The sequence below is a fragment of the Canis lupus genome, chromosome 24 (genome assembly GCF_011100685.1).
Source record: "Canis lupus familiaris isolate Mischka breed German Shepherd chromosome 24, alternate assembly UU_Cfam_GSD_1.0, whole genome shotgun sequence".
NCBI lineage: Eukaryota > Metazoa > Chordata > Mammalia > Carnivora > Canidae > Canis > Canis lupus.
The window spans coordinates 37,217,603-37,232,855 of record NC_049245.1 but is presented as its reverse complement, the minus strand read 5'-3'; the positions used below and the strand labels follow the sequence as shown (position 1 = coordinate 37,232,855).

General features: G+C 45.7%; 1 protein-coding gene across 1 annotated transcript in view; it reads left to right on the top strand.

Moving 5' to 3' along the window:
- The first annotated feature begins 7,217 nt into the window (after window positions 1-7,217).
- UBE2V1 (ubiquitin conjugating enzyme E2 V1) overlaps window positions 7,218-15,253 on the top strand; it is a 31,048-nt gene continuing 23,012 nt past the window's right edge. Inside the window, exon 1 of the mRNA NM_001205096.1 lies at window positions 7,218-7,255. Within this exon, the coding sequence (NP_001192025.1) occupies window positions 7,234-7,255 (22 nt within the window). The 5' untranslated portion in view covers window positions 7,218-7,233. The remainder of the gene's footprint in view (window positions 7,256-15,253) is intronic.

The following is a 15,253-nucleotide window of genomic DNA, read 5'->3' as shown; positions in this document are numbered from 1 at the left end:
CGGACCCAGATGCCCTGGGGACATCAGGCCCAGAGGGCAGCTGCGGCTCACATCAGCTGATTGATTATAGAGGAACTAGAATTCCAGACTTTTTTTCTTTGTTAATGCTGGCTCCATTTTTTAAGCATATGGTAAGCAAAATAAAACAGGTGTACGGGCTGACTTCTGCCCTCAGCTTCCCAGCTGGTGCAGGGATGGCCCGCTTTTCAGTGGAGTCGTGCTGCTATCTGGTGGTAGAGTGGGGCAGGTAGCAGTGCAGGGCAAACATGTATTTCCAGTTTGTCTGGGAATATCACGCATCCTCCTCTGTGCTGGCTTCTTCCTAAAGGTGGTCTGGGTGGGGCACCTGCCCCCAGGGTCTCACATGATTCACCCCCTTTTGAAAAACCTAAAAATTTCAAGCTATCCTTTAAATATTTTTTCTTAGGATTTTATTTTTTCATTTACTTGAGAGAGACATGGGGCTTGATCTCATGATCCCGAGATCCTGACCTGAACAGAAATCAAGCTGGACGCTTAACTGACTGAGCCACCCAAGCGCCCCAAACATTTTTTAATAGGTAATCCATTCATAATGTAAAGAATAAGAATAAATACAAAAATGATCTAGAGCAGGGGTCAGCTGACTGCCACTAGTGAGCCAAATCTGGCCCAGCTGTTATTCTATGGCCCCATGAGCATTTTTTGTAAGTGGTTGTGGGGAGGAAAAAAAGTATCTCCAAAAACATAAAGTTCAAATTTCAGTGTGGTGGTAAAATTTTACTGGCACACAGCCACCCTTGTTCATTTGCATATTGTCTAATACAGTGGCAAAGTTGAGAGCCAAATGGTCCTCAAAGCATAAAATACTATCTGGCTCTTTACAAAACAAACAAACAAACAAACAAAAACTTTTCCAACTCCTGGTCTAGAGTGAAGACTAAACTGTTCCCACTGGAGTTCCTCCAAGCCCTCAGTTTCCCTTCTCAGAGGCCATTATTGCAACAAGACCCCTGCAAGTCCCTCCAACAGGCGGCAAGGCATCCCTGCACCTGCTTTCCCACCATAGGTAGAATATTCCATATGCAGTTCTGCACTTGCCCTTTTCACCTAGTGTATTTTGGAGACAGTATTATATCAATGCTTCCTTCCTCTTTTTGACAGTGGTGTAGCATTCCAACTACAAGTTCAGAATGGACTTTCGTGTTTTAACTAGTCTTTTGTTGGACATTGAAGTTGTGTTCAGTCTTGGATAATATGAACTGCTATTTGTGTGCACAGGAGAACCTAAGTCTTCACCCATGAGGACCAGGAGACCTGAGGGGTCAGATCATAGAAACCGAATTGTTGGGCCCAGGATGTCTGTGTTCCATTTGGATAGCTTACACCAAATTGCCTTCCAATTACCCATCTAAACTCACCACTTTCATCACTCCTCAGCCTTTTGGCTAAGATCAAGTGTAAACTCACCACTTTTGAGAGTGCCAGTTTCCTCACACTCTTGCCAATGCACTGTGTTATCAAGTGTTTTGTTCTTTGCCAATCTGATAGGTGGTTTTAATTTGCATTTCTCTTACTCTATTTCACTGAATCTAAGAAACCATTGATTGTGAGATGCGTCCTGATTCCAGAGATGTTTGAATGTGAAAATGTGCTTAGAATCACTGAACTGCAATATGTTGAGTGAGATCGGTATCTTACCTCATTTCCTTACTTCTTGGGAAGCAGGGTAGTAGTAGTTGAGAGCTTTGGGTTCAAATCCCAAAGCTTGTGACTTTGGCCAAGTTACTAAACCTCTCTGTGTCTCTTTTCCTCATCTATAAGAAGGGATAGTAATGCTATGACCTTATAGGGTAGTTGTGAAGATTAATTAATATATGCAAAAACCCTATGTTCCTGGAACATAGTAAACGCTGCATAAATGTTTGCTATGATTAACATCTTTGTTTTGGAGTGTTTATCACTTTTTCACAATGAGTTGCAAGGGCTCTTTAAAATTGAGGGAAACTCATCCTTTGGTTCCACCCACCCCACTGCCCCAGAGCTCTGGTTCTTATTTATTTTTCCCTGACCACAAAAGTAACAGATGGTACAAAATTCAGACATTACAGAAATAAGTCATAGGAAGAAGCCAATGGAAACATCTCATGTCCATCAAGAGAGAAGTGAGTAAGTAAATTGTATCATGACCTCCCTACCCCACCCACTCCCATCCCTCTTGGGTTGTATACTTCAGCAACTTCATCAAATGTTAGATAAAACATCTTAATGCTAGGCTTCAGACACACCCCAGAGGGACATAATTCTATGTATGTGCCATGAAATGCCATTAGCAAGTGTGTCTCCCACACCCCATCATCCACAGACTCTTTCTCCAGGCATTCTGTTCTCTGCCTTACCAGTGCCCATGACTCCTCTGTCAACAGCTTGTCAGTTTTACTTTCTGTAGTTGGTATTATAAAAAGCTATACCAGGAGGTTGGGGGGTGTGTGTTCTTAACTATAAATGGAAATATAAACATAAAATTACACAATGTTACCTACAAGCTTCCTACTCAAAGTATGGTCTGTGCATCCCCTAGGCACTTGTTAGAAATGCAGAATCTCAGCACAAACCACCCCCCTCCAAACACACACAGAGAATCAGAATCTGCATTTTTAACAAGCCTCCTGGTGATTTGGGGGCACATTTGAGTTTGAGGAGTATTACTCTAAAAAATAATACTATAGGCTTTATAAAAACTATATGGCACTTTTTACATTTTGAATATACTACTCATGCCTTTCACATCACAGAGATTCCCAAACTGCCCAGATGTTTTCCCACCTTATTGAGAAGTTTTTGTTTTGTTTTAACATTTTATTTATTTATTTGACAGCGCACACAAGCAGGGGGAGCAGTAGGCAGAAGGAGAGAAGCAAGCTTCCTGCTGAGCAGGGAGCCCAATGCACTGAGCAGGGAACCCAATGTGGGGTTCAATCCCAGCATGACCTGAGCTGAAGTTAGATGCTTAACCATCTTAGCCACCCAGGCACCCCGAGAATAGTTTTTGAATGAACACTATTGTGGAACAGTCTACATCTGTTTCTCTTCACTGGGGCACTGTGCCAGCTTCCTGTACCAATTACGTATGCTTTTGACCCTAGGTCACAAAAACCCACCTTTAAGAGCAGCTGAAGCAATAAAGACTTATTATTTCATGTCTTAGGAAACCCGTTTGTAAGTAGGGGCGCCTGGCTGGGTCAGTAGAAAAGCATGCCGCTGCTTATCTTGCGGTTGTGAGTTCGAGCCTCATGTTGGGCATAAAGAGTACTTAAAAATAATAAAATCTAGAAAGAAAGTAAAGAGGGGTGCCTGGGTGGCTCAGTCTGTTAAATGTCTGCCTTCAGCTCAGGTCATGATCCCAGGATCCTGGGATCAGAGCCCCATTGTCAGGCTCTCTGCTCAGCAGGGAGCCTGCTTCTCCCTTTCTCCCTGTCTGCAGCTCTGCCTACTTGTGCTCTCTCCCTCTGTCAAACAAATAAAATCTGAAAGAAAGAGACAGAGAGAGAGAGAGAGAGAAAGAAAGAAAGAAAGAAAGAAGAAAAGAAAGAAAAGAAAAGAAAAGAAAAGAGAAAAAAGAAAAGAAAAAAAGAAAAGAAAATACAAGAAAAAAGAAAAGAAAGAAAAGAAAAGAAAGAAAAGAAAAGAAAAGAAAAGAAAAGAAAAGAAAAGAAAAGAAAAGAAAAGAAAAGAAAAGAAAAAAGAAAAGAAAAGACTTGTAGGTAAACGGCCCCAGGGTTCTCTTCAGCAGCTCAACCACATCCTGGGAGGTCCTAGCTCTTGCCATCTTTCTGTGCTAGCACCTCCTTTCTGCAAATACCTATGGTGTAGTTCTAGGTTTTTTGGCCTCTGGATCGTCACAGCTCCAACCATCACAACCTCCTTTTACAGGAAAGAGGAAAGGGGGCCAAAAAAAGCTTTCTCCCCAGCTATTCTCAAGGGAGCGAAACTTTCCAATCACCCTCCTCAGCTCATTGGCCAGCAAAGAACTAGGTGACAGGCGCACCGCTGGACCAATCGCTGGCAAAAGGAAACGGCCCTGCCGGGAACCGGCTCAGATTCACACCTGGAACTGGACCTTCAGCCCCCTCATCAAAACCAGCTGGCTGTGGGCACCCAAGGACCTGGTGCCTGCGGGCCGTCAACGGCGTCAGCACAAACCCTCTCCGGACTCCCCGCCTCCAATCTCGGTGCCGCCCAATTCAGTCTTTTCCAGGTAGTCAGGCTGCATTTTGCACAAAAAAAAGCAAACCCACCCACGCTTTGCTTCCAACCTCCCAGGCTCCACAGGTGCCCCGGGGGTAAGAGAACTGAATTCCAAACCTGATTTTACTCCTTCCTTGTTGCGTGATCCTGGGAAAGCATTCTAACGCTTCCGAGCCTCAGTTTCCTCATCTGACAAATAGAGATGATAAAAGCTACTTTGCGGGGGTCACTAAGGATTAAATAATAAGAAAAATAGTAGCTAATACTTATATAGCCCTCGCTCTTTTCTAAATTCCTTCGTTCCATTAACCATTTTAATCTTCCCAACGAGCCAATAAACAGGACTCTTATCCGCATCAGCTGAAGCTACCAGGTCCAGCGCGAGGCAGAGATGCGGCGCAGGCACCGGAGGAATCCGGCTCTGGGGACCCGCTCTGACTTCCCAGACAGAGGGCGGAGCCTCTCCGAGGGAGCTTCGGCGGAGAGGACCACAACTCCCGGCAGGCTCCGCGACGCCGCGAAACTACAGTACCCAGCATGCCCCCGGGCGTCAGGCTTAACCTATTCTCCTGCGAGGTCCTCTGCACAGGAATTTGCTTTACTGTCAGTTTTGCTTGCCAGAAATTCCCTACGAGAACCAAGGAATCTATGCGAGCAAACGTTTAGGAGCATCGTGGATAAGTTGGCTTGTGTTTCCATCCTCACTCCTCCACCTGTTAGCTCTGAGTCTTTCTCATCCTTACCGTGCGGTTATCCCTAGAATTTGCTGCATCCAGCTGTTGTGATGAATAAAAACTGGATATGAAGGCTTGGCAAATATCAGCTGTTGTAGTGTCTCCTCCTCCCTGTGTGCTAGAAGGTTTTATCAAAGCATTTTATCTCTCCAGCAACTCTATGAGGTTGATACCATCATTCCTCTTTTCAGAAGGAGGGGATTGATGCCAAGAGAGATTCAAATCTCTTGCCTGAAGTCACACAGCAAAGAGTAGGTGAAGGAGCACTGGAATCCAGAAAATTTCACTTCAGAGGTGAGTTCACTTTAGGAGACCAAATGCTTCCCACTTGCTACTTGAGGCTTTATAACAACCCAAAGTCCAGGGCAAATATTTTCTGTATTTTTCAAGATAAATTTGAATCACGTGATACACAGACTATCAAGTCGATTCCCTATTGCCAGTGCTTTGAAGGAGACACACATGGGGCTTTAAGAGTCAATTATAGCTGAACTGGACCTGGAGAAATCAGGGAAAGCTTCCCTGAGGGGGTGATGCTGGATCTGAGAACTGAAGAGTGGGAACAGCACAGGCAAAAGCCCTGAGTAGGGAGGGGACATGTACTGCAGAGAGGTACAGGCAAGTCTCAGAGGTACCGGCTGTGCCAAGGATGAGGGTGAGAGGTACCCAGGGTGCAAATTTTAGGAAAGTATTCACTTGCAGGATCATGCAAGTGCAGAGCTGAGACCTAAGGTTAAAAGTCTCCTTAAATGAGGCTTGAGTGTAAGTCCTAGACACCTCAGTGGTCTCACTGGTCTCAGTGGTCTCACTGGTCTCACTGGACCCTAGGCGCATGGCCTTTGGTTAGGGTAGCCATCCACGGTGGTTTGCCCTGAAGAGTTCTGTTGTTCTGGCCAGATAATACTAGGTCTCCTTTTCATCTGATGATTGTCTTTGTTGGATGAGAATTCATGCAACTTGTAGAATCTGTATTTTATCACAAGGAAATGGAGAGCCACTGAAAGATTTAACTGAAAGGTATTTTGAGCAAATTTTGGCTGCCATACAGAGAATGGATCATGGGGGCAAGAATAAAGGCTACTGGGGTCACCCAGGTGGAAGACAAGGGCAGCCTACCCTAAGTGGATGAAATAGATGGAGCTGAGAAATGCTTAGGAGGCACTACTGTCAAAACAAGGTAATGCACGGGATGTCCTGGATAAGGGCTTCCGGTTTCCTTGCTCCTCTGTACTGGAAGTCCTTGTCCTTCTTCTGCCAGTGTTTAGCTGTGTGACCTTGAGGCAGTCCCTTCACCTCTCTCAGCTTGTTTCTAAATCCACATCAGGACTTCTTAGACCGCTTATAATAAAAGATCAATCCCTTCTTGGATTTAACATACATTTGCAAATATGTGTCCATAGGACCTTTGCACATGCTGTTCCCTCTACCTCTTAATCAGTCTCTGCTGAATGTAACCACCTTAGGAGGCCCTCCCCGACCACCCCCTGCTGCCCCTTCCTAGGTTCAATCTCTATCCTATCATAGTTATATCTTTTCCTATTTCTTTGTTAACTAGCTCTCTGACTAGAATGTAAGCCTGTAAGAACAGACTTCAGGGATGTATATCCATTCCCAGGACCTAGCACAGCGCCTGGCACATAGTAGGTCTTAGTTAAGTATTTCTTTGGATGAATAAATGGATGAATGAATGAATGAATGAATGAATGAGTGGAATGCTTTCCTTGACACCTTAATGCCCCAAAACAAAGCTTCTCTGGCCCAGGACTCTGGCCGGGTTTCAAATTCTGATTCAGCCACCTAACCGCTAAGTTTAGATAAATCGCTGAACCTGCCCCTCAGTTTCATTTTTCACATTAATCCCGACCTGGTAGAGATATTGTGAGGATCCAACTAGACAAGGAAATGCACGAAGTAAAATAGGCTTTCTTTTCTTTTTTTCTTTTTTAGCTTTCTTCTGTATCTTCCACAATCGCGTCCTCCCAAGTCTGATCACCCTTGCCTTTCTCACCAAACACCTCAGTATCTCCTTCGCACCCGAGCCTGGAGGAACATGCAGGTTGCCGGGCCCTCCCGCACGCACATCATGTTTCCTTCCTCTGAAAAGGCAGGGAAAAAAAAAAAAAAAAAAAAAACCTTCCCGGCAACGGGTCGCGCGGTCCGCGGAGCGGGCGTCAGCAGCGGCGTCTGCGCAGGCGCGCACGCTTGCGCAGAACGGCCCGGGGACGGGCGGGGGGTGAAGAAGGGGCCGGCCTTCGAGCGACAGCGACGCAAGATGGCAGCCACCACGGGCTCGGGTGAGCTGGGGCGCCGGGCCCGGCTGGCCAAGGGGGCGCGGGCTTGGGCCGGGGACCGAGGACCCGCAAAGGTCCCTGCGGCGGGACCAGGGCCTCTGCGTTACCTCTGTCCGCTTGGCTCCGCGGTGGCGAGCCGGGCGGCCTGAGGGGGGAGGAGGAGCAGGCGGTGGCCGGAAGCACGGGCGGGGGCCTGAGGGGCCTGTGGGCGGCGCGGCGGGGCCCACAGGCTCCCCCGGGCGACGTGAGGGCCCGGCTGAGAGGAAGGACCGGCCCCAAGGCACCGCTGAGCGGCCGGAGCTAGCGAGGGGCGAGCCCCGAGGCATTCCTGAGGAGACGGAGGCTGGCGGCTCGGCGGGGACCAGGAGGTCTCCTAGGGGATGAGAAGGCTCCCCGAAACGGATGAGAGTCCTTTACTGGGTGCTGGAGGTCCGAGCGACGGGGCAGCCCCGGGATGTCCGTGTGGCAGGGACTTGAGAAAAGCCCTTAGGGAGGACGGGAGGAGAAAACGGGGTCTCGGGGGGTGACCGAGGATCCTGCATTGGTTGAGGGGACGGCTTCAGCGTTAGTTTGGGGGATGGGGTCAGCTGAGGAAATCTCCGTGTTGGTCGGGAAGGGGGCGTCTTGAGGTGGCTTTTCTGGGGGAAGGGGTATCAAAGCGCATCCCAACGGGACAAGTGAGAAGGGAAAAACGATCTCTCAGGTTCCAAAGGGATATGATCCCGTCATCATCAGGCTTTTACTTGAGGAGGATCAACTGAAGGAAGCTCCATGCAGTGGGTGAGAGTGAGGAAAAAAGTCCTGTTTCAGAGATTTTTTTCTTTCTTTCTTTTTTTTTGGGGGGGGGGGGGAGAAGCGTCCTCTAGAAGTGTCTGTTTTGTGGCCATTGTCACTCCCTAGCACTCCTTTGGATGTTGGTAAAAGATACGTGGGTTCAGCTCAGAGGTTCCCCATTTAGTGGATGGGCATGGGGAGAGGGACAAACGAAGACTCTGGATGACTTTGGGGCAGGAAAGCTGGACAAACCCCCATCTCCATGAAGCAGAAGAGGAAATAAAGGGAGCTGTACTTTGAGAGAGGGAGGTTCATCCAGTGCCTTGTGGTTTGAGGGAGGCAGCATTTATTCTGAGACTCGATTCCTTGTTCTGCACTCCTAGGATGGGCCGGAGGATCAAATCCTGAAGGGTCTGTTTCAGAGTTAACGTTCTACAAATGGACCTCAGGGGATGGACTCAGATGGCTTTCTCGAGGAGGAGGGGTAAAGATTGGCTGGGGGAGGTCCCCCAGAGGGGTTGATGAGGCAAGAAAGATTTTGGAAGTGCAGGATTTGGGGGAAGACTGAATGTCCCCCTATGGCGAGAGAGCTGTACTCTGAGGTACCAGGGATGTTGGCCAAGGAGGTCCTCACAGAGAGGGTGATGATGAGGGAAGCAAGCAGGGCCACGAGCCTGGGTACTCAAATCCTCTGGTTAGTTAAGGCCACAGCATCAGCACTGTTAAGAGAGGCTTGGTGACCTAAAGGAAACAGGGTGAAGGGAGTCCCTCTTTCCAGGGTGTTGCTCCTCTAGTACCCCCAAGAAACCATCCTTGTCTGTTACTGTAGCAATAGAGAGAATTGGCTCTAGGGGATCAGACTGAAATGACCTATCACAAGCTGCCTTTTATACTTAGAGCAGTGGGGTCCCCGATGAAGCATAGAGGAGACCACATATCCTTTTCCTAGATTTTGATTTTTAGCTGGAATAGTGCTGAGTCAACTCTTTTTTTTTTTTTTTTTTTTTAAAGATACTGCCACAGAAGAGAGAGGCTGAGTCAGGCCAGACTGCTGTGAGAAACTTCTCACCATAATAGCACCCCTGTCAGGTTGCTGTGAAGTGGGGGCTACAGTGTAACTGTGGCAGCCAGCATTATGGTCATATTGCAGCTCAGCCCAGTTTGCAGTCACTTGAGATTGGCTACCTACAATCTGGTTTAACAGCTACTTAATTCTAACTTCTTGAAGCCCTGCCAATTGATGAGTGCTTCATAAATGCTAATGCAGTCAGATAAAACATCGTCAACTCCTGTCTAGTGTCAAAAGCACTTGGCATGGTGTAGATAGCATAGAACAGGCTTTAAGGTGCTCTAAATAGTGGGCTTCCGAAAAGTCCTTTGTTTATTCAACACACATTTACTGAGGGCCTGTTATGTCCCACTGTGAATAGTGGACAAGATAGACATAGCCCCTGTCCTTGAGGAGCTTACATTCTAGTCAGGAGGAAAGCCATTCAAGGACTAAATAATTAAGCCAATTTCAGATAGCAGTGCTATGAAGGAAATTGTGTGATGTGATACAGAGTGATAAAAGTAGTATCAGGGAAGGCTTCTCTGAGACGATGGCATTTGAACTGATGTAAATGATGGAAGGAGCCAACCCTGCAGTGTATATCATAGGCAAGAGAGGTAGAGACAGTGAGTGCAAAGGTCTTGTGGCAGGACCAAGCCCGGTCTGTTGAAAGAACAGGTAAAAGGCCATAGTGTGCACAAGAGGCTTGTTAAGGAAATAAGTTGGGCAGATATGGCTTTAGGTTTTATTAAGTGTGAAGGGAAGCCCTCAAAGTGGCCAATATGAAGTAGCATTAGGTAAATACTCATTGAATGGATGAGTCTTAATGACAGGGTGCCTGGCTGACTCAGTTGTTAGAGCATGTGACATTCAAACTCAGGGCTGTGAGTTTGAGCCCCACATTGGGCAGGGAGCCCACTTTAAGAAAAAGAGAGGATTGACAGGATCTGACCTGTGCCTCTATGCAGTGAAGGAGTACAGAGTGCTGAGAGTGGAAGCAGAAGGGCCATAATTGGGTTAAATAAAAATGAATGTTCAGGCCTCTGCTTTCTAACCATGAGAAGTCTTTCAGGTTGTTCAGGGACCTTGAGGCCTTCCTTAGTCAGGTTTAGAAGAAGCCACTTGATTAATCTATGCCCCTAGTTGCCAGGAAACAGCCCTGAAGTCTTTGAGTTCAAGTTCCTGTAAAGGCCTGGCCTTCGTTTTTTGGTGGTGGTGGTGGTTTTGTTTTTTTTGGGTGGGGGGAGGGTTTTTTTTTTTTTTTTTTTTTTTTTTTTTTATGATCAGTGCTTTCTACACTTTGCTGCAACACCTTGCCACCTCCCGTGGTTCTGCAGTGCATGAATTCTGCATAGATCCTAGAGCATGGTACTGTGAGGAGCCTATGAGAATCCCTCAAGATGCCAGTGCTGTGACAGGTGACTTCCTCCTGCCTTGGCCAGGATTGCAGAATCGCAAGCCCTTGGTTGGCAGGCCCTTCCTTTCACCCAGCATCCTACAGTCTTCCCTGACTGTTAACCAGAAACCTGAGTGCCAGAAGAATAAGCCCTGGCTGGGCCTAATTTTAAATTTGCATTCACTAGAGTGGCCTCCTCTACACACTCGGCGTATGCAACTTTACCCATATGGGCAGTGGAGGTTAAGTAGTCTTCCATTCCATTCATGGGTGTTCCCAGAGAGCTGATGATGGGATATGAGAACCTGTAGTCTGTGAAGTTGATCTTGTTCCTGTATGTCTCACTGTGTAAGTATCTTGTGCTGATTGTAGCCAGCTGCCTTTTATACAACGTGGGCCCTGTGTTCAAGAGAACTGCCTTGTGATACTTAGTGCTCAGCTGGAGCACTCTGCTCCGGTGATGGTTGGTCCAGTACAACCTATTACTCTGTTCAGGGTGTCCCAAGGTTAATTTTGATGGTTATGATTTTCCCCTTCATGGTAACTTTCAAACCATACTTTTCACTCTACCACATTCTCTTTCTCCCTCCCCTTGTCTCTCACCTGGATTGTAGCTACAGTGCTTTGATAAAAACGAAATACAGAATATGAAGTCAGGAATCCTCTGTTTAATTCCAAAAGGCCCCAGTGAAGTACAGAGCAGTACATTTGGTGAAGTAAACATGTAACACTCTAAAACACTTTGGAGGGATCCCTGGGTGGCGCAGCGGTTTGGCGCCTGCCTTTGGCCCAGGGCGCGATCCTGGAGACCCGGGATCGAATCCCACGTTGGGCTCCCTGCATGGAGCCTGCTTCTCCCTCTGCCTATGTCTGTGCTTCTCTCTCTGTGTGTGTGTGTGTGTGTGTGTGTGTGTGACTATCATAAATAAATAAATAATAAATAAATAAATAAATAAATAAATAAATAAATAAATAAATAAAACAAAAACAAAAAAAACACTTTGGAGTTTCCAGGTAATTTGACTTACCTGTTATGTCATCTCATCCAACACTCCACAACCGCATGAACTAACCAGAGAAAATTTTGTCCCCACAGCATTACTGAGGGAAAAGGGTGGCTGAGTGATGGCACTCAGACTAGAGCCCAGGGGGTTTGGCTCCACCTCCCTCTCCAACCTGCTCCAGTACCATAGGAAAGAAATGGAAAGGCATGCATTTTTGGCGTGTTCTCTTCCTGGGTCTTGGAGTGTTTAATCTTGGTGAGAGAACGGGCTTTAATGAGAAGGATCTGACAGCTGTAGCAGGGACTTACAGCAGCCCTGGCCACTGTTTGTCCCATTCTGGGTAATCTGCTGTCCAATGAGTATGATGTCCATTTTTAAGGAAGCTCTTTCTTATACCTTATATTCTGCTCACCGGACTTGGAGCCCCTCATATCATTTACAAAGTAGGGCCTTGCTTTCATTTACACGCAAGGGCTTCAGACCTTTTTTTTTTTTTTTTTTTTTTAAGAAGGTAGGGAGGGTTAGAGGGAGAGAAAGAATCCTAAGCAGCCTCCATGCCCAGAGCGGAGCCTGACACAGGCTTGATCTCACAACCCTGAGATCATGACCTGAGCTGAAATCCAGAGTTGGACACCCAGTCAACTGAGCCACCCAGGCACCCCCAGACTAATTTTTGAAGTCCATTTCTAGGGTCTGCTGTGTACTAGACGTTGTATTAAATTCAGTCAAATTAAATGATCTCCTCACCATAGTCCTCTGAAACTGGTAACTGTCTTGAAGGTGAGAAATGGGCACAGATCCAGTGACTTGCAAAGCTAGGGTACAGAACCTGGTACCGTTCTGCTCCAGGGCATGTGCTCTTGGCCACATTATCATCCAGCCCCCATTGCCTTCTCTCCAGCTAGGCATCTCACATTTCTTCAGCCCCTGGCAGGTCTGTTGACACATTTCCAACTTGGCCAATTAGGGTTCTTTTATGGGTGGATAGTTGCCGCTCTCAGGGTCCTTTCCTTATTGTCCACCCATCACAAATGCAGTAGATATAACCCAACAAAAGATGCTAAATCTTCCTCTCTGTCTCCACTGTTGTCATTTCTGCCAAACCAGAACCATTTCTCACCTGGAAGACTGCAGAAGCCAGCTTCCAGTCTTAACCCTTTTCCAGTTCATTCTCTAGAGGAGGAACAGTGATCCTTTGCAGACTGAAAACAAAAACTGCCAGTCCACTGCAGAAAGCCTTAGAGTCTATAATCTCCCTACACTTTGAATCCAGTCATACTCTCTGGGGCCCAGAAGGCCCTCTTTGGTCTCAGTCCTGCCCACCCCCTGACCTCCTCTTGTGATATCACTCACACCTCTGCTCTTGCTCTAACCCCTTTGGAAAGTTCTGCCTCCTATTCTTCAGGTCTCCACTCTGCAGAAAGGCCATCCCTGACCACCGCATTCAGTACAGTCTTCTCAGTCATTATCACATCTCTCTTCTGTTCTCTTCTAAACCGCTCACCTTACCTGAAGTTCTCTTATTTGCATTCTTGCTTGTTTTCTGTGCTTTTCCACTAGGGTAGGATTCTAAACTGTTCTGAACTACTATGTTGTGGTACCCAGCATAGGCTCTGGCATAGTAGGTGCTCAGTATGTATTGACTGTTGCGGTGAATTAATCCAAGGTCTCACCTTGATATAGCCACATATGTAAATTTGATGTATTTGAAGAAACAATGTATCTGATAAGGCAGAAGCAAAAGTGACTCTTCAGCCTTTCAAAAAAGGAAAGCTCTTATCCTGATAAGTTGGTATTTCTAGGGGGACATTAGCATAGGCTTAACTTGGTCCTCTCCCGTAACTGTCCTGATACGCTTCCCACATCTTATTCTTTGTCTCCACCCCAGTCAGAGAAAATCTGGTCCTTGGTCACCCTAGTGTCAGAGAAACCCAATGCCTCGCATTTTGTCACCAGCTGTTTGTTGTCCCATTGTCTGGACTGTAAAGACAGATTGCCACCGTTCTTCCCCTAGATCAGCAGCTCTTAAACTAGCGTCCAGATCACCAGGATTACTTGTTCAATTGCGAGCCTCCACCCTTAGGGTTCCAGATATAGTACCTCTGTAGTGTGTTGTGGTGTTCTGGAATGGGGACTGCGAATTTACGTTTCTAATTAGTTCCCAAGTGATGTGTAGGCTGCAGGTCTGGGGACCATCCTTGGAGGACAGTTGCTGTAGAGGAGAGAAAGATTCTGCTCCTCTGGGCAGAGACTAAATAGGAGCCAGACTGCGCTCGCCACTGCTCAGGAATAAAAGTTACCTGCCCCTGACTTTATACCTACTTTTCAGGAACATTGAAGCTGGTACATCACTTTCCAGGCCTCCTTATTTTCCAAAACGGGAGCAGCACCAGACTCCTAGTTTAGTTCACTGTCTTCCTTAAATGGGCAACCAAACCAGTTTTAACTGGCAACTTTCTTTTTAAGAGAAAACCTATGAGGTCCTGCCAGGCAAGGGTTTTCCAGGACTGGCGTGCTACAGTAGCGGCTGCTTTGTGGTCGTGACTTTCCCAAAAGGTGTTTAAAGGGCTTCCCATCCATTTTGTACCACAAATACTTTACTATGTTGCTGTGTTTCAGAGTACTTCATTAAATGTTTTACTATGACATGGTGTAAAACCCTATCAAATATTCATGCTTTTTCAACCTGGTTGTTGTATTTTCTTTGTAATATCCTGCAGCTGCTGACTTTTCAGTTTATATTTAGCCAGGAGAATAACTGGCTGACTTTTGATACTGACACAGATCCAGGAAAAATCCTTCTGGAAGGAATTCTGAAGTAACAGGACAAATATTTTCTTTCAAGAAATCTTGGACTACTGTGGTATTTTAGCACCTTGGTGAAGTTATCTTAACATTTTCATAGTTAACTTTTTTAATAGCTTACTAAGATTAACATTAGTTCACTTTTACATCCTCTGTATTGTCTGTTACTTGAAGCTGCTTTTCCAGCTGCCTTTTGGTGTCAGATTCACACACAAATATTAGGAATCTTAAAATTGAGATTGATTCAGGGGATTAAAGTGCCATAGGAATTAAACGTACATTGGAGTATTCTTAAGTTTTTCTGATCTGTGATGCTTTTTGTTCTTTGGCATGTGTGGATTTAATTTTTAAATATATTCACTGAAATCTTTTGCTAAAATTAAGGTATCATGATTTTAAACCTATACTCTCTATTCAGAATGATATGAAGTCCTAACTTGTGACTGATATAAGATCTATAAGATCTCTGAAACTCCACGAGTCTATATATTTTTTTAAAGATTTTATTTTTATGTAATCTCTACACCCACCCTAGGGCTTAACTCCACAACCCCGAGATCAAGAGTCTCACACACTCCACCTACTGAATCAGCCAGGCGCCCCTGAACTCCACCAATATTTGGATTTGTCCCCGGACGTTCTAGCACTAGGGTGTAGTCAGGCCATTTGGAGTTAAATGTGCTTACTTTGTAGAAAATACTGATGTATTAACATTGTGTACAGTTTCTAAAGGGTGTAAAATATGAGTAACATGCTTTTATGTATATTTTATGAAACAGTTCATTTTGTAGTGAAGAATCCTTTGGCTTGTGTGATTTAGGTAAAAAAAAAAAACAAAAAAAGTTTTTCCTCATTAAAAAAAATGTAGGAAAAAAATAAAAATAAAAAAAAAATAAAAAATAAATGTAGGTTTCCCTAAAAGTCTCTATCATAGTTGATTTAAAAAATAAAACTTGTTACTCATTTTTAAT